Source organism: Oncorhynchus keta, chromosome 4 (genome assembly GCF_023373465.1).
Source record: "Oncorhynchus keta strain PuntledgeMale-10-30-2019 chromosome 4, Oket_V2, whole genome shotgun sequence".
NCBI classification, from domain to species: domain Eukaryota; kingdom Metazoa; phylum Chordata; class Actinopteri; order Salmoniformes; family Salmonidae; genus Oncorhynchus; species Oncorhynchus keta.
Window position 1 is genome coordinate 38,480,677 of NC_068424.1, and position 24,974 is coordinate 38,505,650.

The 24,974-nt window shown below is 42.3% G+C and overlaps 2 protein-coding genes across 10 annotated transcripts in view; both read left to right on the plus strand.

Annotated features, from left to right (window-relative positions):
* The window catches only part of LOC118374584 (kinesin-1 heavy chain), a 42,127-nt gene extending 20,985 nt beyond the window's left edge, over positions 1–21,142 (plus strand). Inside the window, exons 6-25 of the mRNA XM_035761039.2 lie at positions 1,084–1,139; positions 3,006–3,093; positions 3,619–3,743; positions 6,152–6,256; positions 6,676–6,821; positions 7,646–7,794; positions 8,139–8,329; positions 8,712–8,780; positions 13,191–13,397; positions 13,702–13,845; positions 14,090–14,278; positions 14,502–14,619; positions 14,852–14,907; positions 15,181–15,290; positions 15,459–15,560; positions 15,757–15,889; positions 16,429–16,533; positions 16,814–17,030; positions 18,522–18,651; positions 19,076–21,142. Of these exons, the coding sequence (XP_035616932.1) occupies positions 1,084–1,139; positions 3,006–3,093; positions 3,619–3,743; positions 6,152–6,256; positions 6,676–6,821; positions 7,646–7,794; positions 8,139–8,329; positions 8,712–8,780; positions 13,191–13,397; positions 13,702–13,845; positions 14,090–14,278; positions 14,502–14,619; positions 14,852–14,907; positions 15,181–15,290; positions 15,459–15,560; positions 15,757–15,889; positions 16,429–16,533; positions 16,814–17,030; positions 18,522–18,640 (2,429 nt within the window). The 3' untranslated portion in view covers positions 18,641–18,651; positions 19,076–21,142. The remainder of the gene's footprint in view (positions 1–1,083; positions 1,140–3,005; positions 3,094–3,618; positions 3,744–6,151; positions 6,257–6,675; positions 6,822–7,645; positions 7,795–8,138; positions 8,330–8,711; positions 8,781–13,190; positions 13,398–13,701; positions 13,846–14,089; positions 14,279–14,501; positions 14,620–14,851; positions 14,908–15,180; positions 15,291–15,458; positions 15,561–15,756; positions 15,890–16,428; positions 16,534–16,813; positions 17,031–18,521; positions 18,652–19,075) is intronic.
* Positions 21,143–21,903: 761 nt separating this feature from the next.
* arhgap12b (Rho GTPase activating protein 12b) overlaps positions 21,904–24,974 on the plus strand; it is a 99,617-nt gene continuing 96,546 nt past the window's right edge. For 5 of the 9 annotated variants that reach the window (XM_052506714.1, XM_052506732.1, XM_052506729.1 and 2 more), the window contains exon 1: positions 21,904–22,055. The gene's annotated coding sequence lies outside the window, so the exon portion shown is untranslated. Of the gene's footprint in view, positions 22,056–22,418; positions 22,571–23,119; positions 23,437–24,974 lie in introns of those variants that run through there. The other 4 variants (XM_052506715.1, XM_052506717.1, XM_052506720.1 and 1 more) reach the window with 3 other exon arrangements.

Genomic DNA, 24,974 nt, shown 5'->3' on the forward strand with positions numbered 1-24,974 from the left:
GAAAGGCCTCGCAGCAAGAAAGAAGCCACTGCTCCAAAACCGCCACAAAAAAGCCAGACTACGGTTTGCAACTGCACATGGGGACAAAAATCGTACTTTTTGGAGAAATGTCCTCTGTTCTGATGAAACAAATAGAACTGTTTGACCCTAATGACCATTATGTTTTGAGGAAGAAGGGGGAAGCTTGCAAGCCGAAGAACACCATCCCAACTGAAGCATGGGGGTGGCAGCATCATGTTGTGGGGGTGCTTTGCTGCAGGAGGGACTGGTGCACTTTACAAAATAGATGGCATCATGAGGCAGGACAATTATGTGGATATATTGAAGCGACATCAGTCAGGAAGTTAAAGCTTGGTCGCAAATGGGTTTTCCAAATGGACAATGATCCAAACATACTTCCAAAGTTGTGGCAAAATGGCTTAATCAGGACAAAGTCAAGCTATTGGAGTGACCATCACAAAGCCCTGATGTCAATCCTATAGAAAATGTGTGGGCAGAACTGAAAGTGTGTGAGCAAGGAGGCCTACAAATCTGACTCCGTTTCACCAGCTCTGTCAGGAGGAATTGGCCAAAATTCACCCAACTTATTGTGGGAAGCTTGTGGAAGACTATTCAAAATGTTTGATCCAAGCAATTTAAACAATTTAAAGGCAATGCTACCAAATACTAATTGAGTGTATGTAAACTTCTGCCCAACTGGGAATGTGATGAAATAAATAAAAGCTGAAAATAAATAATTATCTACTATTATTCCGACATTTCACATTCTTAAAATAATGTGGTGATCCTAACTGACCTAAGAAAGGGAATTTTCACTTGGATTAAATGTCAGGAACTGTGATACACCTTAGCCAAATACTTTTAACCTCAGTTTATGTCAACTTACGACTTCAACTGTACTTCAATTGAGTTGTTTCTGTCTAGACAGTGTACTTATAACCTGCAGCATTCAGATGAAAATAATAAAATATTTAGTGGCTGCTTTGTGCTTTTAACCTGCCTGTTGACGATTCCTTGTTAATATTGTGATCAACATCATAAGTAATGTAATAATAATAAAATGTGTTTTTCCCCCCTCTGCAGTAACAAAGAACAACCTGTCTGTACATGAGGATAAAAACAGGGTGCCCTACGTCAAGGTAAGTCTCTTATTTATGGTCAAGTGAACCAAACGCATCAACAATGCATTCGGAAAATATTCAGACCCCTGACTTTTTCCTCATTTTGTTACGTTACAGCCTTATTCTAAAAGGTATTAAATTGTTTTGTTCCCTCCTCAATCTACTCCCACACTATCCATAATGACAGAGCAAAAACAACAGGTATTTAGAATTCTTTGTACATTTACATAAGTTTTCAGACCCTTTGCTTAGTACTTTGTTCAAGCACATTTGGAAGCGATTTACCTGCCTCGAGTCTTCTTGGGTATGATGCTACAAGCTTGGCACACCTGTATTTGGGGAGTTTCTCCCATTCTTCTCTGCAGATCCTCTCAGGCTCTGTCAGGTTGGATGTGGAGCGTTGCCGTACAGCTATTTTCAGGCCTCTCCAGAGATGTTAGATCTGGTTCAAGTTCGTGCTCTGGCTGGCCCACTCGACATGTCCCGAAGCCACTCCTGCGGTGTCTCGGCTGTGTTCTTAGGGTCATTGTCTTGTTGGAAGGTCAACCTTTGCCCTTGTTTGAGGTCCTGAGCGCACTGGAGCAGGTTTTCGTCAAGGATCTCTCTGTACATTGCTTCATTCATCTTTGCTTCAACCTCAGTCTCCCAGTCCCTAACGCTGAAAAACATCCTCATAGCCTGATGCTGCCACAACCATGCTTCACCGTAGGGATAGTACCAGGTATCTTCCAGACGTGACTCTTGGCATTCAGGCAAAAGCCTTCAATCTTGGTTTCATTTGACCAGAGAATCTAGTTTCTTATGGTCTGAGAGTCTTTAGGTTACTTTTGGCAAACTCCAAGTGGGCTGTCATGTGCCTTTTTTTACTAAGGAGTGGCTTCCATCTGGCCACTCTACCATAAAGGCCTGATTTGGTGGAGTGCTGCAGAGATGGGAGAACCTTTCAGAAGGACAACCATCTCCACATAGGAAGTCTGGAGCTCTGTCAGAGTGACCATCGGGTTCTTGGTCACCTCCCTGACCAAGGCTCTTGTCCCGCGATTGCGCATTTTGGCCGGGCGGCCAGCTCTAGGAAAAGTCTTGGTGGTACTTATTTCCTTTAATAATGCGGAAGACCACTTGGGGACCTAAAGTAGAGCTTTACGGGCAATTCCTTCGAACCTTGTGTCTTGGTTTTTGCTCTATGAACTGGAACAATATCTAGATGTGTGTGCGTGCCTTTCCAAATCCAGTCCAATTAATTGAATTTACCACAGGTGGACTCCAATCAAGTTGTAGAAACATCTGAAGTAAAGTCAATGGAAACAGGATGCCCCGGAGCTCAATTTTGAGTCTCATAGCAAAGGGTCTGAATAGTTATGTAAATAAGGTATTTTTGTTTTTTATAGATTTGCAAAAATGTCTAAACATGTCACTTTGTTATTTTGGGGTATTGTGTGTAGATTGATGAGGATAAATTAATGTTATCCATTCTAGAATAAGGCTGTAACCTAATGTGGATAAATTCAAGGGGTCTGAATACTGTCCGAATGCACTGGTAAATGGTACCATATATGGATCCATGAAACGGTTGGTTGGTCAGGTGGATGAAATGGTAAGACATCTGTAGAATAGTGCGTCTCAAATGATACCCTTTTCCCTTTGTCGTGCACTACTTCTGGATTTGTGGACGCTGGTCAAAAGTAGTGCACTTATATAGGAAATAGTACTACTTCGGATGCATCCTATTTGTGGGTTGGAGAAAGTCAAAGCACTTTACAATACCGATATAACTTCCTGATTATCCGCGACTTTAATGTCAATGTTATCTAAGTTTTTCATCATAATCGTCTCTTTGTCTACCATGTTAAATCACAGTGGTTCCTTGGTTCCTTGTGTCCCCAGGGGTGTACCGAGCGCTTTGTTTGCAGCCCCGAGGAGGTCATGGATACTATTGACGAGGGCAAATCCAACCGACACGTGGCCGTCACAAGTGAGTCAGTCCAACACTGGGACCGTTTCAGTCCCGCCTGCTACTCATGGGTTCATTATGATCCTCAGCCTGCATCTCCTGATCTACCAAGCCACGTCCTAAATGACACCTTTCACTCTTTATAGTGATTATTTTTGACCAGGGTCCATAGGGGTGTGGTCAAAAGTAATCCACTATTTAGTGAACAGGGTGCCATTTAGGATGCAATTACACAGCCGTTACATAATTAGGACCAGGCTTTTTCCTGACCAGGAAACATGAATATCTGTAGACACAAGTTAATATACACAGTAGTACTTGAACTAAGCTAGTTTTCTCTAGAAAATAAAACATTACTGAGCAGTCCTTTCAACTGAAAGTGAAAGATTATGACAATGATGCTAGCAATGAAATATATTCTTAATGTAGACTTTTATAAATACACATTAATTCATTAGATTCCTCACAGAATCATGGCCATCAAATTCTTTGTTTCTGTTAGCAATATATTTGTTATATTGTGTTAACGTATGTGTGTTTTTATAGACATGAATGAGCACAGCTCCAGAAGTCACAGTATCTTCCAAATCAACGTGAAGCAGGAGAACACTGCTACAGAGCAGAAACTCAGCGGCAAGCTCTACCTTGTCGATCTGGCCGGTAGCGAAAAAGTATGTCTCCATCGTTTCTTTCTCTGTGCCTTTTCTGTGTCTGCGTTTTGATCATTCACCATTTTCCAGAAGTGTGCAATAACCCAATTCGGGCATGGATTTTTACAATGGTGGTAACTCAGTCCAGCCAGTGCTTATACCAATCTTTTTAAATTTAAATGCATGACGAGGAGAGTGCAGGTGCACACTTGTGGAAAATGGGGATGGAGCATTAGCCTTTTCTTCCTCCCTATACTTTTCCTCTGGTTCCTCCCTTTGTCTCCATCTTGGTGTTCAAGTTCAACACATTCACTTTTGCACAATGCCTGCTTTCTCCTACTGTAGATATGGCCTAGCAGGCAGCTATTGATCTGAACATTTGGTCATAACTAGCTATTCTGCCACAACTAGCTAGTATCTCAAGCTGCCTGCCTCACAGTACAGAAATAGGAGATAAGATCCTGTCCTATGAGCCGTTCTGGCTCGGAAACGGCTACTTTTGCCACATCTTTAGCATGAGGGTTGAATATTTTCCCGGTATTTTACAAATGTTCCATCTTGAAAATAAGTAGTTTTACTCCTGTTTTTTCCCGCCAAAACCGGAGAGTTTGGAAAGTATTCAGACCCCTTGACTTTATCCACATTTTGTTACTTTAAAGCCTTATTCTAAAATTGAATGAATTGTTTTTTCCCTCATCAATCTACACACTACCCCATAATGACAAAGCGAAAACATTTTTTGTTGTAAATTTATACTGAATGAAAAATGAAATACCTTTATTTATATAAGTATTCAGACCCTTTGCTATGACACTCGAAATTGATCTTTGGTGCATCCTGTTTCCATTGATCATTCTTGACGTTTCTACAACTTGATTGGAGACCACCTGTGGTAAATTCAATTGATTGGACAGGATTTGGAAAGGCACACACGTGTTTGTATATTTAAGGTTCCACAGTTGACAGTGCATGTCAGAGCTAAAAAACCAAGCCATGAGGTTGAAGGAATTGTTCCTAGAGCTCTGAGACAGGAGGCACAGATCTGGGGAAGGGTACCAACACACTTCTGCAGCGTTGAAGGTCCCCAAGAACAGTGGCTTCCATCGCCGAGCGGCCAGCTCTATGAAAACTGAGCAATCGGGGAGAAGGGCCTTGGTCAGGGAGGTGACCAAGAACCCAATGGTCACTCTGACAGAGCTCCAGAATTCCTCTGTGGAGATGGGAGAAACTTCCAGAAAGACAACAGTCTCTGCAGCACTCTACCAATCATGGCTTTATGGTATATCATCTAGACGGAATACACTCCTCAGTAAAAGGCACATGACAGCCTGCTTGAAATTTGCCAAAAGGCACCTAAAGGACTCTGACCATAAACAAGATTCTCTGGTCTGATGAAACAAAGATTGAACTCCTTGGCCTGAATACCAAGCGTCATGTCTGGAGAAGCGTGGTGGCAGCATCATGCTGTGGGGATGTTTTTCAGTGGCAGGGACTGGATGACTAGTCAGGATCGAAGGAAAGATGAACAGAGCAAAGTACAGAGATCCTTGATGAAAGCCTGCTCCAGAACGCTCAGGCCCTTAGACTGGGGAAGAATTTCACCATCCAACAGGACAACAATCCTAAGCACACAGCCAAGATAATGCAGGAGTATCTTCGGGACATGCCTCTGAATGTCCTTGATTGGCCCAGCCAGGTCCTGGACTTGAACCCCATCAAACATCTCTGGAGAGACTTGAAAATGGCTGTGCAGCGACGCTCCCCATCCAACCTGACAGAGCTTTAGAGGAATGGGAGAAACTCCCCGCATGAGCGTTGATTATTGATCATGCCGAGAGAAGACTGCAGAGAAGCAAGATTTAGTCATAGCATATCATTTAAGTTCCATTTCACATCATGCTGTTTATATACAGTAATATACAGATATATACAGTTATTATTTACGGGTGTCTCGCAGTTATTTGTCCCGGACAAGTGTGTTGAGCAGTAAATCTCGATAACCGGTTTCCCGCCATTCAACCCTATTTAGCACATATATGTTGTTACTCCTTACTCACACGACAACAGCAGTAATCTGATCATAATCCAAAGGATGGGACTAAACTCAAGCAAAGCCTTTCACATGCTTCGTTTCCCTTTTTCGTTATCTGTTTTTGTTTCAAATTAGTATCAATATTTCTAGTGTTCTGTATCATCTTTAAGATTTCTTTCTGAGTTAGATATGGAACACAACCAAATGGCTCCCTTTTTCCTATATAATGCACTACTTTTCATAAGAATAGTGCACTAAATCAAGAAAAGGGTGCCATTTGGGACAGATGCTGTTTCTTAGAATTTTGGGTGATGTAATGCCCTGTGATAGTCTTGTACCAGTGGTGTCATGAGGGCTTGTGTGTTGGATTGTGATCTCTTAAAAATTGTGTGTCTAGGTGGGTAAAACTGGAGCTGAGGGAGCGGTGCTGGAAGAAGCTAAAAACATCAACAAATCCCTGTCTGCGCTGGGCAACGTCATCTCTGCCCTTGCCGAAGGCTCGGTGAGATAACATAATACCACTCTGCTCCCTCTGGGCTGGGGAGAATGACTGTAAATTACACCCTATTCCCTAAATAGTCAACTTATTCTTAACCAAACTCTGGTCAAAAGTAGTACACAATATGGGGAATAGGGTGTCAACAAACAGCTGTTCTAACAAAAGGGAGAATATCAGCATATTTTTCTAATGAGGATATTTTCAAGTTAGGAACGAATGATAAAATATGGGAGGAATCAAAGGAGTGTCTCATGCACAAGTCATACACGCATGTCTAAACACTTGTAATCTAGGTTTTCAGTACCTGTACAATTTACTCTTGTATTACAGAGTTCAGCCCAGGTTTTCAGTATTATTCTCCGGAACAAAGTAATGAGTGTTTTTAGATTGAAGCTCAAGTCCCTCTCTCCTCCTTTCTCCAGACCTATGTCCCTTACAGAGACAGTAAGATGACCCGTATCCTGCAGGACTCTCTGGGTGGCAACTGTAGGACCACCATGGTCATCTGTGCCTCGCCCTCCGCCTACAACGAGGCTGAGACAAAGTCCACACTGATGTTCGGACAGCGGTACGTACAGGACACTCAGCCCCTGGACTGTAAACGACCCACAACCAGTCTCAGCCCCTGTACTTAACGATATATTTGTGGGTTTTCTCAACATGGGATCCCCAATCACATTTAGCTCTGTACCCCTTAACCGATTGCAACTACTAGACCTATGTTTAGCCAACATTTTATTCATCTTCCCAATAATCCTTTTCGAATAGTCCTCATACCCCCAGGGGTACTAGTAACCCCAGATTGAGAACCACTGCTGTATATGACCAAGAACCACCATTGGGTTGTAAGTTTTGTAAATGGCAATTGAATGTTGGTACATTGTTAGCAATGGCTGTTATGGTCAGAATATGCTACAGTCTACACAGTTTATGCTTTATATGAGGGTTGGTTGTTTTGGCAACAAAACCGATGCGTGTGCAACTATGGGGTAAAACAGATGGGGTTGGCTTGGATTGTTGAAATATAAACTATTTTGAAAACATAAATACATTGGCATAATGAGCACTTGTCTCTCAAATACATAATTACAGTGAATTTTAGCCATATTAGAGTAGATGTAACATCAGACATGGTTTCAAGAACGAGACACAACTAGCTGAAACAAGCCACCTACAATTCCCCACATGGCAGCATCTTGTCATTGTTGCTAGCTTTCTGGCCATCCAGAATCATAATACACGGACTTCTGCCCCATTTGAATTGCACGTATTGTTTTATTGATGTCAGCTAATCCGCTTTATGGGTGGTTGCCAGTGCCACACCAACTCTCAAAGGTGACACTTTGTTTTGTGACATCAGAAAGTTAACTGTTGTGTATATGTGTGTGACAGAGCTAAGACCATTAAGAACACAGTGTGTCTGAATGTGGAGCTGACGGCAGAACAGTGGAAGAAAAAGTATGAAAGAGAAAAGGCGAAGAACACAACCCTGAGGGGCACTGTCACCTGGCTGGAGAACGAACTCAACCGCTGGAGAAATGGTATGAGAGAAAAAAATATGGAAACCATAAATCGATATTTAGTTAATGTTCAAAGATGACTGATAATTCCATGAATCACGCTCATGTCTGCATTTTAGGATTGAACAGGGTTGTAATTCATTAGTGTACTGCACACCGTAGCAAAAGTTTTGCAATGTAAACCGTGTTTAGAGTAAACTGTTTCCGTTGCAAAATAGTTTGCTACGGTGTGCACTAATGACGACAAACCAGGAAATAGTCTACATGTTGCATAGATACCACAGAAGTTTACTTTTGTTTCTAACCCTGTCTGTCTCCATGGCTCCCTCCCTTGCTCTTTCCCTCCCTCTGTGCTGCCCCTATAGGTGAGAGTGTGCCGGTGGAGGAGCAGTTTGACAAGGAGAAGGCTAACGCTGAGGTCCAGGCTCTAGACAACGTGGTGAACAATGAGAAGATGGCCCCATCACCCAACATTCCAGGGGTTAAACTGACTGACGCAGAGAAGGAGAAGTGTGAGGCTGAGCTGTCTAAACTCTACAAGCAGCTGGATGATAAGGTGAGGTAGCAGAGCCACATGGCAACTTGCTAAATTCGATCTAGACAGTGACCTTGTACACTGAGGTGCCAGAAAGATTTCCATGAGGTAGTCATTTAAAGGTAGATTCAGTGCGATGACGTAGATGCACAATTTCCGCAGGAATTAAGAGCGTTGAAGTGCAAGGCTCAACTTCTCTTCTGTTTTGTTCCCGTAGCTACCACGTAGCAGCGATAAGCGAACCTGTGCACATGCGCAGATACTCTGTGTGAGAGCGAAGTCTTGCATCGTGCTCGTTGCAATATCGGTGGTCCCTGCTCGTGGCAACGCCATAATATGTTTTGCTGATGATTTGAGACGAGAACACTTTGGTATTAACACCCCCCCCTCTTCTCTCCATCAGGATGATGAGATCAACCAGCAGAGCCAGCTGGCAGAGAAACTAAAGCAGCAGATGCTGGACCAGGAAGAGGTGAGACCCCTTGCTACCACAAACGCATTTACGCACGCCGCGTCCCTCCAGCCCTCCTGCTCTGTTAACAATGCCATCAGTCTGCCTGTACAGGCCCGTCTGAAGACTGTTAGCTGACGGTTAGCCCGGACACAGCAGGGTTAAAGAGGCATCACTCAGCCTGGGTAGAATCTAACACTTTCATCTCAGCTTTCGGTAGGCTGGATTTTAATTACAGATTAATATTCTGAGTAGGGAATTAATAACATTAATAACATTAATAACAGTCTTGTTCAGTAGGGCACAAAATAGCATAATGTTCTGCATTTGAAAGTACCTCCCACCTGCCTGTTTCAAAAGTTTTCTCCCTACTGAATACAATCGCAGGTTAGCTTTTAACAAGCGAGAGCTTCACCTTTCCCCCCTCATTAGGCTTTTACAAAGCCAGAGAATAATCTGTATCAATCAATTACTTAGACAAAGTGGTGATATTTGATTATGTTTACATATTATTTACATACTACTGATTTTCCTTTAACCCTGACCTGATGCGCCCACTTTAGTTTTACGCTGGTGAAAGTTTAATGAACTTCCTCATCAAACTAAAGTGAGGCTGGGGTAAGTTGGTCAGCCTGTAGTTCTCTTCTTCAAAGGTACAGATTTAAATCAGATAGTGACTGTGTCCCAAATGGCACCCTATTCCCTTTATAGTGCACTACTTTTGACCAGAACCCATAGCACAGGAGGCTGCTGAGGGGAGGATGGCTCATATTAATGGCCAGAACAAATGGACTCAAACAAATCAAATATTATTTGTAACATGCGACGAATACAACAGGTGTAGACCTTGCAGTGAAATGCTTACTTGCAAGCCCTTAACCAAGAATGCACTTCAATAAATAAAGTTAAAATATTTACTAAGTAAACTAAAGTAAAAAATGTAATAAAATGTAACAAAATAAAATAAGGTTATATACCAGTACCAATTCAATGTTAGTCAAGGTATTATTAATTATTAATTGTTCAGCAGTCTTATGGCTTGGGTGTAGAAGTTGTTTTGGACCTAGACTTGGCGCTCCGGCACAGCTTGCCATGTGGTAGCAGAGACAACGGTCTATGACTTGGGTGACTGGAGTCTAAGACAATTTTTTGGGGCCTTCCTCTGACGCTCCCTAGTATATACAGTTGAAGTCGGAAGTTTACATACCTTAGCCAAATACATTTGAACTCAGTTTTTCACTATTCCTGACATTTAATCCTTGTAAAAATGTCCTGTCTTAGGTCAGTTAGGATCACTACTTTATTTTAAGAATGTGAAATGTCAGAATAATATAGTGATATATTTCAGCTTTTATTTCTTTCATCAAATTCCCAGTGGGTCAGAAGTTTACATACACTCAATTAGTATTTGGTAGCATTGCCTTTAAATTGTGTAATTTGGGTCAAACGTTTCCGGTAGCCTTCCACAAACTTCCCACAATAAGTTGGGTGAATTTTGGCCCATTCCTCCTGACAGAGCTGGTGTAACTGAGTCAGGTTTGTAGGCCTCCTTGCTTGCACACGATTTTTCAGTTCTGCCCACAGATTTTCCATAGGATTGACGTCAGGGCCTTGTGATGGCCACTGCAATACCTTGACTTTGTTGTCCTTAAGTCATTTTGTCATGCTTTGGGTCATTGTCCATTTGGAGGACCCATTTGCGACCAAGCTTTAACTTCCTGACTGATGTCTTGAGATATATCCACATAATGTTCCTACCTCCTACCTCAATTTTCCTACCATCTATTTTGTGAAGTGCACCAGTCCCTCCTGCAGCAAAGCATCCTCACAACATGATGCTGCCACTCCCATGCTTCACGGTTGGGATGGTGTTCTTCGGCTTTCAAGCCTCCCCCTTTTTCCTCCAAACATAACGATGATCGTTATGGCCAAACAGTTCTATTTTTGTTTCATCAGACCAGAGGACATTTCTCCATCCTCATGTGCAGTTGCAAACCGTAGTCTGGCTTTTTTATGGCGGTTTTGGAGCAGTGGTTACTTCCTTGCTGATGTCGATATAGGACTTGTTTTTACTGTGGCTATAGATACTTTTGTACCTGTTTCCTCCAGCACCTTTGCTGTTCTGGGATTGATTTGCACTTTTCACACAAGTATGTTCATCTCTAGGAGACAGAACGGGTCTCCTTCTGAGCAGTATGACGGCTGTGTGGTCCTATGGTGTTTATACTTGCATACTATTGTTTGTATAGATGAACGTGGTGCCATCAGGCATTTGGAAATTGCTCCCAAGGATGAACCAGACTTGTGGAGGTGTACCATTTTTTTTCCCGCTCAGGTCTTGGCTGATTTCTTTTGATTTTCCCATGATGCCAAGCGAAGACTCACTGAGTTTGAAGGTAGGCTTTGAAATACATCCACAGGTACACCTCCAATTGACTCAAATGATGTCAATTAGCCTATCAGAAGCTTCTATAGCCATGACATCATCTTCTGGAATATTCCAAGCTGTTTAAAGGCACAGTCAACTTAGTGTATGTAAACTTCTGACACACTGGAATTGTGATACAGTGAAATAATCTGTCTGTAAACAATTGTTGGAAAAATGACTTGTGTCATACACAAAGTAGAAGTCCTAACTGACTTGCTATAACTATAGTTTGTTAACAAGGAATTTGTGGAATGGTTGAAAACAAGTTTTAATGACCTAAGTGTATGTAAACTTCCGACATCAACTGTTGGTCCTGGATGGCAGGAAGCTTGGCCTCCGTCATGTACTACGCCGTACGCATTACCCTTTATAGTGCATTATGCTCTCATGCCGAGCAGTTGCCATAGCAGGCAGTGATACTACCGTTCAAGATGCCCTCGGTGGTGCAGCTGTAGAAGCTTTTGAGGATCTGAGGACCCATGCCAAATATTAGAGGGAAAAGGGTTTGCCCTGCCCTTTTCACAACTATCTTGATGTGTTTGGACCATGATAGTTTGTTGGTGATTTGGACACAGGGAACTTTAAAACTCTCGACCCGCTCCACTACATACCGTCAATATTAATGGGGGCCTGTTCGGCCCTCCTTTTCCTGTAGTCCACAATCAACTTCTTTGTCTTGCTCACACTGCCAGGTCTCATCGTTTTCGGTGATTAGGCCTACCACTGTTGTCGAGAGCAAACTTAATTATGGTTTTGAAGTTGTGCTTGGCCATGCAGTCGTGGGTGAACATAGAGTACAGGAGTGGACTGAGCACACACCCTTGAAGGGGCCCAGTGTTGAGGGTCAGCGTGGCAGATGTGGTGTTGCCTACCCTTACCACTTGGGGGCTGCCCATCAGGAAGTCCATGATCCAGTTGGAGAGGGATGTGTTTCGTCCCAGGGTCCTTAGCTTAGTGATAAGCTTTGTGGGCACTATGGTTTTGAACGCTGAGCCGTTGTCAACGTACAGCATTCTAACCAATGTGTTTGTCCAGGTGGGAAAGGGCAGTGTGGAGTGTGATTGCGTCATCTGTGGATCTGTTGGGGTGGTATGCGAATTAGTGGGTCTAGGGTTTCTGGGATAATGGTGTTGATGTGAGTCATGACCAGCATTTCAAGCACTTCATGGCTACCGACGTGAGTGCTACGAGGCGGTAAACATTTAAGCAAGTTACCTTCGCTTTCTTGGGCACAGACTATGGTGGTCTGCTTGAAACATGGAGGTGTTACACACTCAATCAGGGAGAGGTTGAGAATGTCACCGACCACACTTGCCAGTTGGTCCGCGTTTGTTCGGATGACACGTCCTGGTAATTCGTCTGGCCTTGTGAAGGTTGACCTGTTTAAAGGGCTTGCTCACGTTGTCTACGGCGAGCATGATCACACAGTTGTCCGGAAACCATTTGTTTGGCGTATTTGATATTGATATTCCACCCATTCTGCTCCAACCATTACCATGAGCCTGTCCTCCCTGATTAAGGTGCCACCTACCTCCTGTGGCCCATAGGGCTCATAGGTCCGAAGTAGTGCATTATTTAGGGAATAGGGTACCATTTAGGACTCATCCACTGTGACGTTGTGATTCAGATCCTTAGACTAGTATGAGGTTCATCGCCAACACTCAGGGTTTTGGCTCTAGCTAGCTCACAGATTAGATCGAGATGAGAGAAGAGGTGTCCTGGGATAGCTGCGATACATTTAATTTTAAAGCAGCAATCTGCAGTTGCTACATCTGTTTTTGGAATTTAAATGTAATGATATATATAGCCATTCAATCTTGAAAAATATAATTTATACATGCTTAGTTTGACTCTTACCCCATCAGAACCCAAACTAAGTTTTTTATTCCTTTGTTTATAAACAATGTGAAGATGAATAATTACGTTGTTAGAACTATACATATTCTTGAATGGTCAGTCCTTGTATCCATAGCTCTGTCTTTGAATTTGTGTTCCTTCTCCAGCTGCTGGCCTCGTCACGTCGCGACCACGACAACCTGCAGGTAGAGCTGAACCGTCTGCAGTCCGAAAATGAGGCGTCTAAGGAGGAGGTGAAGGAGGTGCTGCAGGCCCTGGAGGAGCTGGCTGTTAACTATGACCAGAAGAGCCAGGAGGTTGAGGACAAGACTAAGGAGTTTGAGGCTCTCAGCGAGGAGCTTAACCAGAAATCGGTGAGAAGGAAGCCATTTTCCAATAGGTCTACCTTTTTTTAAATGTCTTTCCTTCCTCTCTACCTTCAACCAGAAATTGGTGAGAGGAGAACAAGTCATTCATAATCTAAACTCACCAAGAGATTTTAGGAATGTGAAATGTACTTATGTGTACTTATGTCGTATGCCAACTACTGACATTAGGTAAGAAAGCCTGCTGGTTTTCACTGATTTGCTGTTCACTCAGCTAGTGTTCCAGGTGTAATTCAGTCCAGGATTAGAAAGGGAGGATGAAACTTAACTTCTCCTTTGTTGTCGTCCTCAGAGTATCCTGGTGTCCATCGACTCTGAGCTGCAGAAGCTGAAGGAGATGACCAACCACCAGAAGAAGAGGGTCACTGAGATGATGTCATCGCTGCTCAAAGATCTGGCTGAGATCGGCATCGCTGTAGGCAGCAATGACATCAAGGTAGCATCATCATTCCTCGCCATGCCAGCCAATCGTGGAAGGGAAGCCCAGTATTGGGGTACTTTTTGGGGAATCCTGAAGAGTGGAAGTTTGACTCGTGTACTGTATATGCCAATTAACCTCATCCCAAACATTAGTAACTTCATCCTTAACTATGCTTTGGGTACACTATATCTGATGCATGTTTTTTGCGCAATGACATTAGTCTTACATTTGTGCCTTTAAACCCCCCCCCCTTCTCCAGCAACAAGAGGGCAGTGGTCTGATAGACGAGGAGTTCACGGTGGCACGTCTGTACATCAGTAAGATGAAGTCTGAGGTGAAGACCATGGTGAAACGCAGCAAGCAGCTGGAGAGCACTCAGGCCGAGAGTAACGAGAAGATGGACGAGAACGAGAAGGAGCTGGCCTCCTGTCAGCTACGCATCTCGCAGGTAAGCATCGTCACCTGGGATAGAGGGCTTGAGAGAAGGTGTCATGGGGTGACTGTCGTTCAAATCAAAATGTAGTCACTTCTCTTGGTCGATTTTTATTTCAATTCAGTGAATTAAAAGCAATGAGGAACATTGGGATCCGGATTACAGTTTACTACTTGAATTAAATGGAATCGACTCCAACCCTGGTTCAATGCATTGCTCCATTTTAATTCCCCCTCAGCACGAGGCTAAGATCAAGTCCCTGACAGAGTACCTTCAGAACGTGGAGCAGAAGAAAAGACAGCTGGAGGAGAACGTAGACTCTTTGAATGAGGAACTAGTCAAGATCAGCGCTCAGGGTGACTACAACATTTTTTATTTATCCTATTCAAACAAGAAGATCCCATCCCTCTTTTGCTTCAAAGACCTTTCCCCAACAAGGCACATCACACATTCCTTATTGAAATGTGTATTTTGATATGTTATTTCTACTAAACCATGGACACATTTGACACCTAGCTTTACAACAGTCTTCCACCATCTACTGGTGAAAAGGTTGCTGACACCCATCTCATGTTTCTCCCCTTGCAGAGAAAGTTCAGGCTATGGAGAAGGAAAATGAGGTCCAAACTGCCACCGAAGTCAAGGTATGACCAACAGTGGATTTCTCCGGACAGGCTATTCTTTCAAATCTTCATAACCGATAATTTTGATTATGTAAACTTTTTGTGTTGGTGATTATTTGTGTAAAATATTCTCCATTATTGTATGTTTGATTCCTGTATGTGCCAAATACACTCAATATATATCTTTGTTAACGTTGACATCTATAAAAGTTTCTGCTTAAAATACCATATTTTGTGTTGGTACTCCTTTCTAATGTATTTGTTGGTAACTCGTTGTATGTGTTTGTTTGCTAGGAGGCGGTTGAGCATCAGATCCAGTCTCACCGCGAGGCCCATCAGAAACAGATCAGCAGCCTGAGAGATGAGCTGGACAACAAGGAGAAACTCATCACTGAGCTCCAGGAGTATGGGAACACATAACACACACACACACACTCGGCGCACGCATGCGCAGACACAGACACAATTCCATGAGGCCCATCACACGCACGACATATGCAACAACTATTTGTTAGTGAGACAGAGCCAGCAACTAACTATCTCTATTTGTCTCTCTCTCTCTCTCTCTCCAGTCTGAACCAGAAGATCATGCTGGAACAGGAGCGTCTGCGGGTGGAGCACGAGAAACTCAAATCCACCGACCAGGACAAGAGCCGCAAGCTGCACGAGCTCACGTACGTAACCACCCATCCAGATGCCTTACCCAGTTGCCATCGTACATACACCATCTATATTCACACACTATCATTTGTTCTTAAATGATTAGCCCGGATAAATTAGAATAAACTAATCACCAATGTCCGCATGCATATGAAAAGCTGTGATGTGGCAATGCAGAATCACTGATCTGGTTGTGTGTGTGTTTTACAGGGTGATGCAGGACAGGAGAGAGCAGGCCAGACAAGACCTGAAGGGACTGGAGGAGACTGTGGCTAAGGAGCTCCAGACTCTCCACAACCTCAGAAAACTGTTTGTTCAGGACCTGGCTACCAGAGTCAAGAAGGTACAACTCAGTGTTTGCTTTTTACAAGCTTTTAACTTTAAGAGCGAGAGCTGCATCCCCCTCCCAGTGAACAACCACAGTATAGCCTCCACATGGTTAGAAGTATAATTTTGATATCATGGATGGTCAGTCCTTTTATCCATAGCGTGTTCTATTAATTTGAAAGTGGTTCCATTTCTCCAGCCCTATCCTTAGCTTTTTAACAAAACAGTGGCAGGGTATGCTTTTATTGTTTGAAATGCATATTTCTCCTTTAAGTCATACCCAGTCTCTTATCAGCTCTGTTGCATCACAAATATGATTTTTTTTCTTCTACGCTTGTTGTTTTCATACCACAAGTCCGCATTAAAAGTGTATGGGTCCTTGAAAAGCACAATTTGGTATGTTAATTACTGTTTCTCAATGGTTATTTAAAACTCAAACTTGGCTTTAATGGTGCCTTTCACTGAAAATTTGAGTGTTTGTGTGTGTTGTAAAAGCAGAGCGAATGACAAGTGTAATAAAAGTAAATGTTCTGTAATAATGTATGTGTTCTGCAGAGCGCTGAGATGGACTCGGATGATACAGGGGGCAGTGCTGCTCAGAAACAGAAGATATCCTTTCTGGAGAACAACCTGGAACAGCTTACAAAGGTCCACAAACAGGTAAACAAACACCTTAATACATATGTTGTTAGTGCTCCCATGGCAGAGAAGTATCCTGCTGTGATTGAATGGTGTGGTTTACTAAAGTCAGTAAGCCAGTACAGACCACAGCCCATTAATGTAATGGAAGACACAGACATGCCAAATTATTCCCAAGATACATGTACTCTTCTGTCAATACAAATATTCTTCACAAATTGAAAAGATACAACTAATGTGACTGAAAGAATGAATTAGTTACGGCATCTCTCTCTCTCTCCTCTTGTTCTTCTTCCTCTAGCTGGTGCGTGATAATGCAGACCTGCGCTGTGAGCTTCCTAAACTGGAGAAGCGTCTGCGTGCTACGGCTGAGCGGGTCAAGGCCTTGGAGTCGGCCCTGAAGGAGGCCAAAGAGAACGCCGCACGCGACCGCAAACGCTACCAGCAGGAGGTGGACCGCATCAAAGAGGCCGTCAGGGCCAAGAACATGGCCAGGAGGGGCCACTCTGCTCAGATCGGTGAGGAACACACACATATGCATGCATAAAATCACACACATGAATTCGACTATACAACTATATATACAAAAGTATGTGGCCACCCATTCAAATTAGTGTATTCGGCTATTTACGGTAAAATACACTAATTTGAAGTGTTGGCCACATACTTTTGTGTATATATAGTGTGTGTGTGAATTCATGCGTGTGATTGTGTGCATAGTTACGAGATGACGTAACTGATTAATTGTTTCCGTCACATTAGTGTTTCACTCTGTAAAACACACACACAACCAGATCAGTGATTCCCCGTTGCGGGTGTATAAAATTGAGTACACAGCCATGCAATCTCCATAGACAAACATTGACAGTAGAATGGCCTTACTGAAGCGCTGTGACTTTTTAAACGTGGCACCTTCATTGGATGCCATCTTTCCAACAAGTCAGTTTGTCAAATTTCTGCCCTACTAGAGCCGTCCCAGTCAACTAGAAGTACTGTTATTGTGAAGTGGAAATGTCTTGGGACAACAACGGCTCATCCATGAAGTGGTAGACCACACAAGCTCACAGAACGGGAACGCAGAGTGCTGGAGCGCATAGCGCTTAGTAATCGTCTGTCCTAGGTTGCAACACTCTCTACCGAGATCCAAACTGCCTCTGGAAACAACATCAGCACAATAACTGTTTGTCGGGACATGGGTTTCCATGTCCGAGCAGCCGCACAAGCCTAACATCACCATGCGCAATGCCAAGCGTCGGCTGGAGTGGTGTAAAGCTTGCCGCCATTAGACTCTGGAACAGTGTAAACACGTTCTCTGGAGTGATGAATCACGGTTCCTCATCTGGCAGTCTGACGGACAAATCTGGGTTTGGCGGATGCCAGGAGAATGCCCCACGCGCCCCAATGCATAATGCCAACTGTGAAGTTAGGTGGAGGAGGAATAATAGTCTGGGGCTGTTTTTCATGGTTGGGGTGAATGGACATCTTTTCAGTGAATGGACATCTTAACTCTACAGCATACAATGACATTCTAGGCGATTCTGTAACGCCGACTGCGAGCAAGGCCTAATCGCCCAACATCAGTTCCCGACCTCACTAATGCTCTTGTGGTTTGAATGGAAGCAAGTCCCCTCAGCAATGTTCCAACATCTCGTGGAAAGCCTTCCCAGAAGAGTGGAGACTGTTATAGCAGCAAAGGGGCGACAAACTCCATATTTAATGGCCATGATTTTGGAATGAGCTGTTTGTCGAGCTGGTGTCCATACTTCTAGTCATGTAGTGTACATATTCACACACTGTTTTAAAGGTTAAATGCTAGCTTTTTATTCAGAGAAATCTGTCCTCTGTTTTGCCTGATATAATCTAGGACTGATTATTTTATTGGTCTGTAATACTGGTACATGTAAATGCATAACATTTGTACATTTGGTAATTTAGCAGACGCTAAATAATGACGCCATTAGTGTTCCTTTGATGCTATGTAACCAGTACTGTGCCTCTGACCTCCCCAGCCAAACCCATTCGGCCTGGCCAGCCCCCTGTGGCATCTCCCACCCACCCCAATGTCAACCGGACAGGGTTCTTCAACAGCCAGCCCACCGGCATCAGAGGAGGAGGGGCCAAGCAATGAGTGGATAAGAAGTAAGTCTAGGGCCTTTTCTCAATTGCATACTCCTCTCGCCTCCATCTCAAAGCCCATTGGAAGAGAAGGTCAAAGGCGAGGGACCACTGGCTTTCTCATCCAATAGGTTTTGAAAAGGAGGCAAGGAGAGAGGACGCGAAGAGTTTTCAATTGAGATTCTTCCAAGGCCTCTGTGTACTGAGCCAACCTAATGCATTTCAGGGAGTTCTGTTCGGATTGGAGAAAACATTTTGAAACCGGAAGGCACTGTCTGAATTTGTCCAATAAGGACACAGATATCAATGTTCTGTTGCAAAATGTTTTTACTTCTGTGTGCCCTACTGAACATGACCTTGTTTTATAGACAAGCCGGAGATGGCAGCAGAGCTCACATTTAGTAATGATTTTTCTCCACTTATTTTGTCTTCTGTCTCTTTCCGTCAGCTTCTGAAGAAGATAAACATAATCACAGAGATGAAGATACAAAGATCACCCACAGGAGCTGGCATTCCACTTGACAGAACTGTCACATGGGACAATTCTTCCAGTATCAACGTTTATTTATATATGTATAAGATATATATATATATATGTAAGAAATAGACACAGGCTGTACAGTTCTTTTTCATTTTTGTTTTCATGTATGAATGAAATTGGTTTCCTTACAAAACAAAAGAGAACACGGACAGAGAACAAACAAAATAAAATAAATGGTGCATTCTTGGCGCCTGGCGAAATGAACATGTAATTAATAATGCGTAGCTCTTCCTTTTGATCTATCGCACAGCAGTTTGTCCATTAATGTCCTAAAAGATTTGAGTCTGCATTGTGCCAAGTTTAAATGTATGTCGTCGCAGGTTCTCTAAAAACAAATGACACACTAAAAGGTTGGAATCCGTTGAGAAGCATCCTAGCCTGATTTTTATGTACAGTATATCATCAAAGTATCCCTCCTGTCTAGATCAATACACTTATTTTAAAGTTTAAAGGTGTAAAAACACACTACTGGCCACTATTGTACAGTTAGAATTAGCACTGAACTGTTTTCTCTTCACTTGGACATTTGTTTCTTTTGGGGCTAAAATGCTGCAGTAGAGCACATCTTCAGGACCATGCACCAGATTGACAAAAAAGTGTCACCTTATTCCCTTTTATAGTAAACTAGTTTTGACCAGAGTCTAGTCAATGGTAGTGCACTAAATGGCGAATAGGGTGCAATGTGAGTCGTCCAGTTTTTAAAGAACTGTGAACAATGGCAGACAAATGCAAAAAAATGTCAATTTTGTCATGTATTAGAAAATTAAGCTGCTTCAATATCATACCTATGTCCAAGATATCCAGTCAATGTTGATATACTGTATGATGAAATTATAATGGTCGACCTGCTAGGTTCCTTAGCTATGTATATCAATATTAGCATATGCAAGTGACTTGTATGCCATTTGGGAAAAACTGAGAAAATGCCACACCCATGTGTCCTATCAATGAAGAGAAAAGAATATCAGTGGAAGGGTTGCTTCTTGGACCACATAAATATGATTCTAAATGGTTGACTGATTAGGTCTGATCATGAGTTCCTGATGCATTTCACAAGTTGATTTTTTTGGCACTGTGCCAGCTATCCCTCCACTGTATCTATTAAATGAAAATGCTCTATCTGGAAGATGACGTTTACACAAATGTCCTGCAACGAAATTAAAGAAATGGGATGACTTGATTTTCCATTGGTCTTTGGAATAGTTTGAGAGACAAGGGGCCATGAAATATTTACCTCCACACTTGAGTTCGACCAATCATGAGTTTATTGTTTATTTTGATGTGTGCAAATTTTGTTTATGTGCCTACTGCCTATGCATAGTTGATAGTTTGTGCATACATTGGATGGATTTTCTGTTTTTCCTTTATTTTTAAACTTTTTTTATTTTGTCTTTGTGCCCAAATCTGTCAACATGAGTCACCGACTATTCAACAACCCAACTTTTTCATATTCTGACAACACTGCACAGGCTGACGAGGCCAGGCTTGCTTGGGGTGGTGAATTCGGATATGCGGCTACACTCCAATGTCCAAAATACACTGCATTGCTTCATTCTAAGTAACCTTGTCTCCTCCTAATTTCGCATTGGGAGGAAGTGTCTAGTGAATGAGATTACATTCTAAGTGGTATGCTTAATGCAGATATAGGAACAGAGCCTGTGTCTTATCCAAGTAGTCAGTATTCATAACACCATCCTTCCTGTACTACAGTAGATGGATGCCACCTGAGTTATTTACTGCTGTGCTGGCTGTAGGAAGGGTATGAGGATTTAGACTATTTGTTTTTTACTTCCTAAATTATGTTTTTTGGTTTGTCATTTATCATTATCAGGATGTAATCTTTGAAGTTGAGATTGAACCTAAAGCACTTTTTAAATGTATCCTGGATTATAACTGTAACCTTCCCTTAAGGAGCTATTAAATGCCATTTCTGTTCCTTTTCTGCAACAAAAATAATAAAACAAGTGAAGCATCGCTGGAGTTCTGTCTTTGGGTTGTAAATCAAATGATTGTCTGAACTCAATGGAGTTGAGTTAGAATGGTTGGCGTTGTCTTTATGATAAATGGTGTGCATTATATATATATATATATATATCCCTAGGGAAATTGAAGCATTGCAGTGTACCATAGCATTATCAAGTGTTTTCTGTAGCCTTGGTTCCCAAGTTTTTACCCTGGAGATGAAACCAATAGTCTCAGAGAGAAGTGCATTGCTTACTCATTTATTATGGTCAACGTTTTTCATCAGGAAAGGGAAGGTAAACTCTCCAAGGTGCAATAATTGAGAACTGAAGTGAACAGGAAATTCCGCAAATCTTACAGGCTGACTACACCGCTCGCATCGCGTGCGCGAGCATTGCAAAATACATTTTGATATCTATATAAAATTATTGCGACAACGTGCATCTGCGTTGTCAAGGGCTAAAATAGAAGTCAGTTCTATTTCTGTTACAGGCTGACTACACCACTCCATTGTGTGCGCAAGCGTTGCAAAAATAAATTTAGAAATCTGTTATTCAATTATTGCACCCACACTGCTCGCTCGCACCAACGAGCGAATTGCGTTGGGGCAAGTCAGTAGAAGGGCTAGAATATAAATCAGTTCTATTTGTGAAGCAGATCCCTCTGCAAGACCTGCGCCTCCCATCTCCTCATTGGTTTATAGAAGCAGGTACCCACGTGCCATCTCATTGGTTATACCCACGTGGGTAACTGATAGACGGTCAAGGTCAGTGGCGGTAATGCACCTAATTTATGAAAGTTGCCAATCGCAATATAAAGTTAAGAGAAGAAAAAGCCTGGAAATAGGAGAGAAGACTAGAAACAATTCGGTTGACTGTTTTATGTTTGGATTAATTGGCGGAGTGTAGGACCTTGTGCATTTCAGGTAAAATAACAAATGAATGTAATTGGTTCAGAGTTTGTTTTGATATTTTAACCTTCGTGTTGTGATCGCGTTTGGTGTGGGGGGACAAAATACATTTATGCACGCACCTGGTTTGGGTTCCGTTAGAGAACAGTGTCAAGTTGATTCACCTTACTGTTAAAAATGAGCGTTCCCCTTTGTGGTTGGAGTTTTAACTCGCATATGGGATCCATATCTCATATGAGTCACTGCACCTTTGATAAAACAGTATATGTGAGAGAATTTTTTTTATTGGCCATTCCTACCAGTAGGTTACTTTCATTCAATGGGCTGTTGGATGCACTGGCCCATTCATACCAGCAGAGCACGCTTTGGTACTGTCACTATTTTATTTAACGAGGCAAGTTAGTAGTTTACAATGACGGCCTAACACGGTCAAATCCTCCCCTAACCCGGACGACGCTGGGCCAATTGTGCGCCGCTCTTCGGAACTCCCGATCACGGCCGGTTGTGATATAGCCCGGCATCGAACCAGGGTTTGTAGCGACGCCTCTAGCACTGAGATTCAGTGCTTTTAGACCTCTGCGCCACTCGGAAGCCTTCTGACGAGTGAAATTCAAATTATTGTACATTTTGGTCTTGTGTTTTCAGTATTTGTTTTACTCGGTCAGCTGTACCAGGACTAAGAAAGAAATGCATTTTAATATTGCAAATCCTAAATCCCCCATAAATCTATTATTCAATCATTAGATATTTGTGGGGGCATTCTTGAAATGTCTGTCACAGATTTGGACAGTAACAGATGGTGGGTGACTCAAGAAACTGAGATGGTAAATTATTCATTAATATGAGCTCTTTTATAGAGCTCAGTCTTGAAGATCACCAGACAATTATATTTGCCATTACAACTTACATGTATCATAGATATCAACCCCAGCACTTTAAACGGGATATAGTAGCCTATAGGCTAAACCAAGAAACCACATTGGTTACAAATGAAACAGTAATTTGGAACAAATAACCTTTTTTTGCACAATTTATTGAATTTCTTAAAAAATAAATCCAGTGGCTGCCAAATTGAAACCGGTGCAGCAGCACTGCAACTGAGAACGGTGAGACTATGGACCACGAGAGGGCAAACTAGGCGTATCATCCATCATACTTGGCAGACAGACAGACAGGCGGATGGAAGAAGAATAGACCAACGCAGCGCTCACAAGCGATAGCACCACAACTGGGTGGAAACGAGGCAGAGGATGGATGGTATGGTTGAATATCGAATGCCAGCCTACTATATATTTAGCAGTTTAGAACACTGAAATATCTGGAGGAAAAGTTCCGCCGAAAACAACCGCCGTTGACTAGCTTATCCTTTGGAGATAAAGAAGAAACCATTCACAAGGTGTGTAGGCTACATATAATTTGTCTGGCTATCCGATATTTTAAAACGCAAAACCGCAGATACTAGCTATTGGCTACTTCCAAAGTTACTTTGTTGAAGTACGTTGTGGCGAAACAACTGGCTATTTTCTTAGTTTCTTCGACCTCGAATTTCATAACGGAGGAGAGTGCATTTAAACCTATGCTGCTGTTATGGTGTAATTGAACTATTTCTATAAACGTGCGGAATTCTATTTGATATTTGGACGACAACGAACTCGTGGCATAGGAGAGTGCTAATATTGTTTTGGTTGTCCATCCTTTGGTTTTCACGTGATAAGCATATTGGCTTCATTTCTGTGCTTCACGATGCTTTCTTAGCATAGATCATTGTTATGATAATTATTCCTAACAGGTAGCCTATAAATACTGTGATTTTACATCTTCGTGGTTCGGGAATTTTTTATTTCACCTCCATTTAACCAGAAAGGCAAGTTGAGAACAAGCTCTCATTTACAATTGCAACCCGGCCAAGATAAAGCAAAGCAGTGCGACACATACAACAACACAGAGTTACACATGGAGTAAAACAAACATGCAGTCAATAATACAGTAGAAAAATAAGTATATATACATTGTGAGCAAATGAGCCTTTCTTGTCTCGTTGGGATCTTTTGATGAAACTGAATATGGATTCAAGTCTTGGAACTCCTTTGGCGGAGGGACTCCCTCGGGGACCCCCCCCCCTACACACAGATTTCCCCTATAAGGCAACAAAACCCTAGGCAACCATGGTTTGGTAATTAACTTAACAGGTTAGAATAATTACTTTAAGGTTAGGAAAATAGTTAGGTTAGCTACTAGTTAACAGTCGTGGCGACATCTGTTTCGAATAGAACCACACTGGGACAAAGGCATGTAGAATCTCACGGTATTTTAATGCTTGTGTGGCCAACAAAGCACAGATGATATAATAGTAATCCATCCTTCTTCCCCGGACCGTATGACAGGTCACCCAGTATGTGTAATTAGTTATTCTTTATAATAATAATAATAATAATAATAATAAATATTGCACTACATAGCAATCCATTTATTGTGTGTTTAGCTGTGGATGAAGAGTGCATCACAATAAGCAGATACTTTAGATCTTGTTGGTGCATAGCATATGGGTGAACTGAACATCAAGGTAAGCATGAAGAATTCCCTATTGTAGGCTGTATGAGAGAGGGCAATCAAAATAAATCACCAAATCAAATGTTATTAATCACATGCTTCATACACAACAGGTGTGGACTAACAGTAAATGCTAACTTTTGGGCCTTTCCCAACAGTGCAGAGAGAAAGAAAATGGATAAATAATAGAAAAGTAAAACATGTAATGATGGATAACTTGGTTATATACAAGGGGTACTAGTACAGAGTCGATGTGCAGGGGTATGAGGTCATTGAGGTAGAGGTGTACAAATACTGTAACTAGGAATAAAGTGACAGATAGCAAACAGTAGCAGCAGTTTATGTGATGTGTCAATTCATATAGTCCAGGTAGCTCTTTGGTTA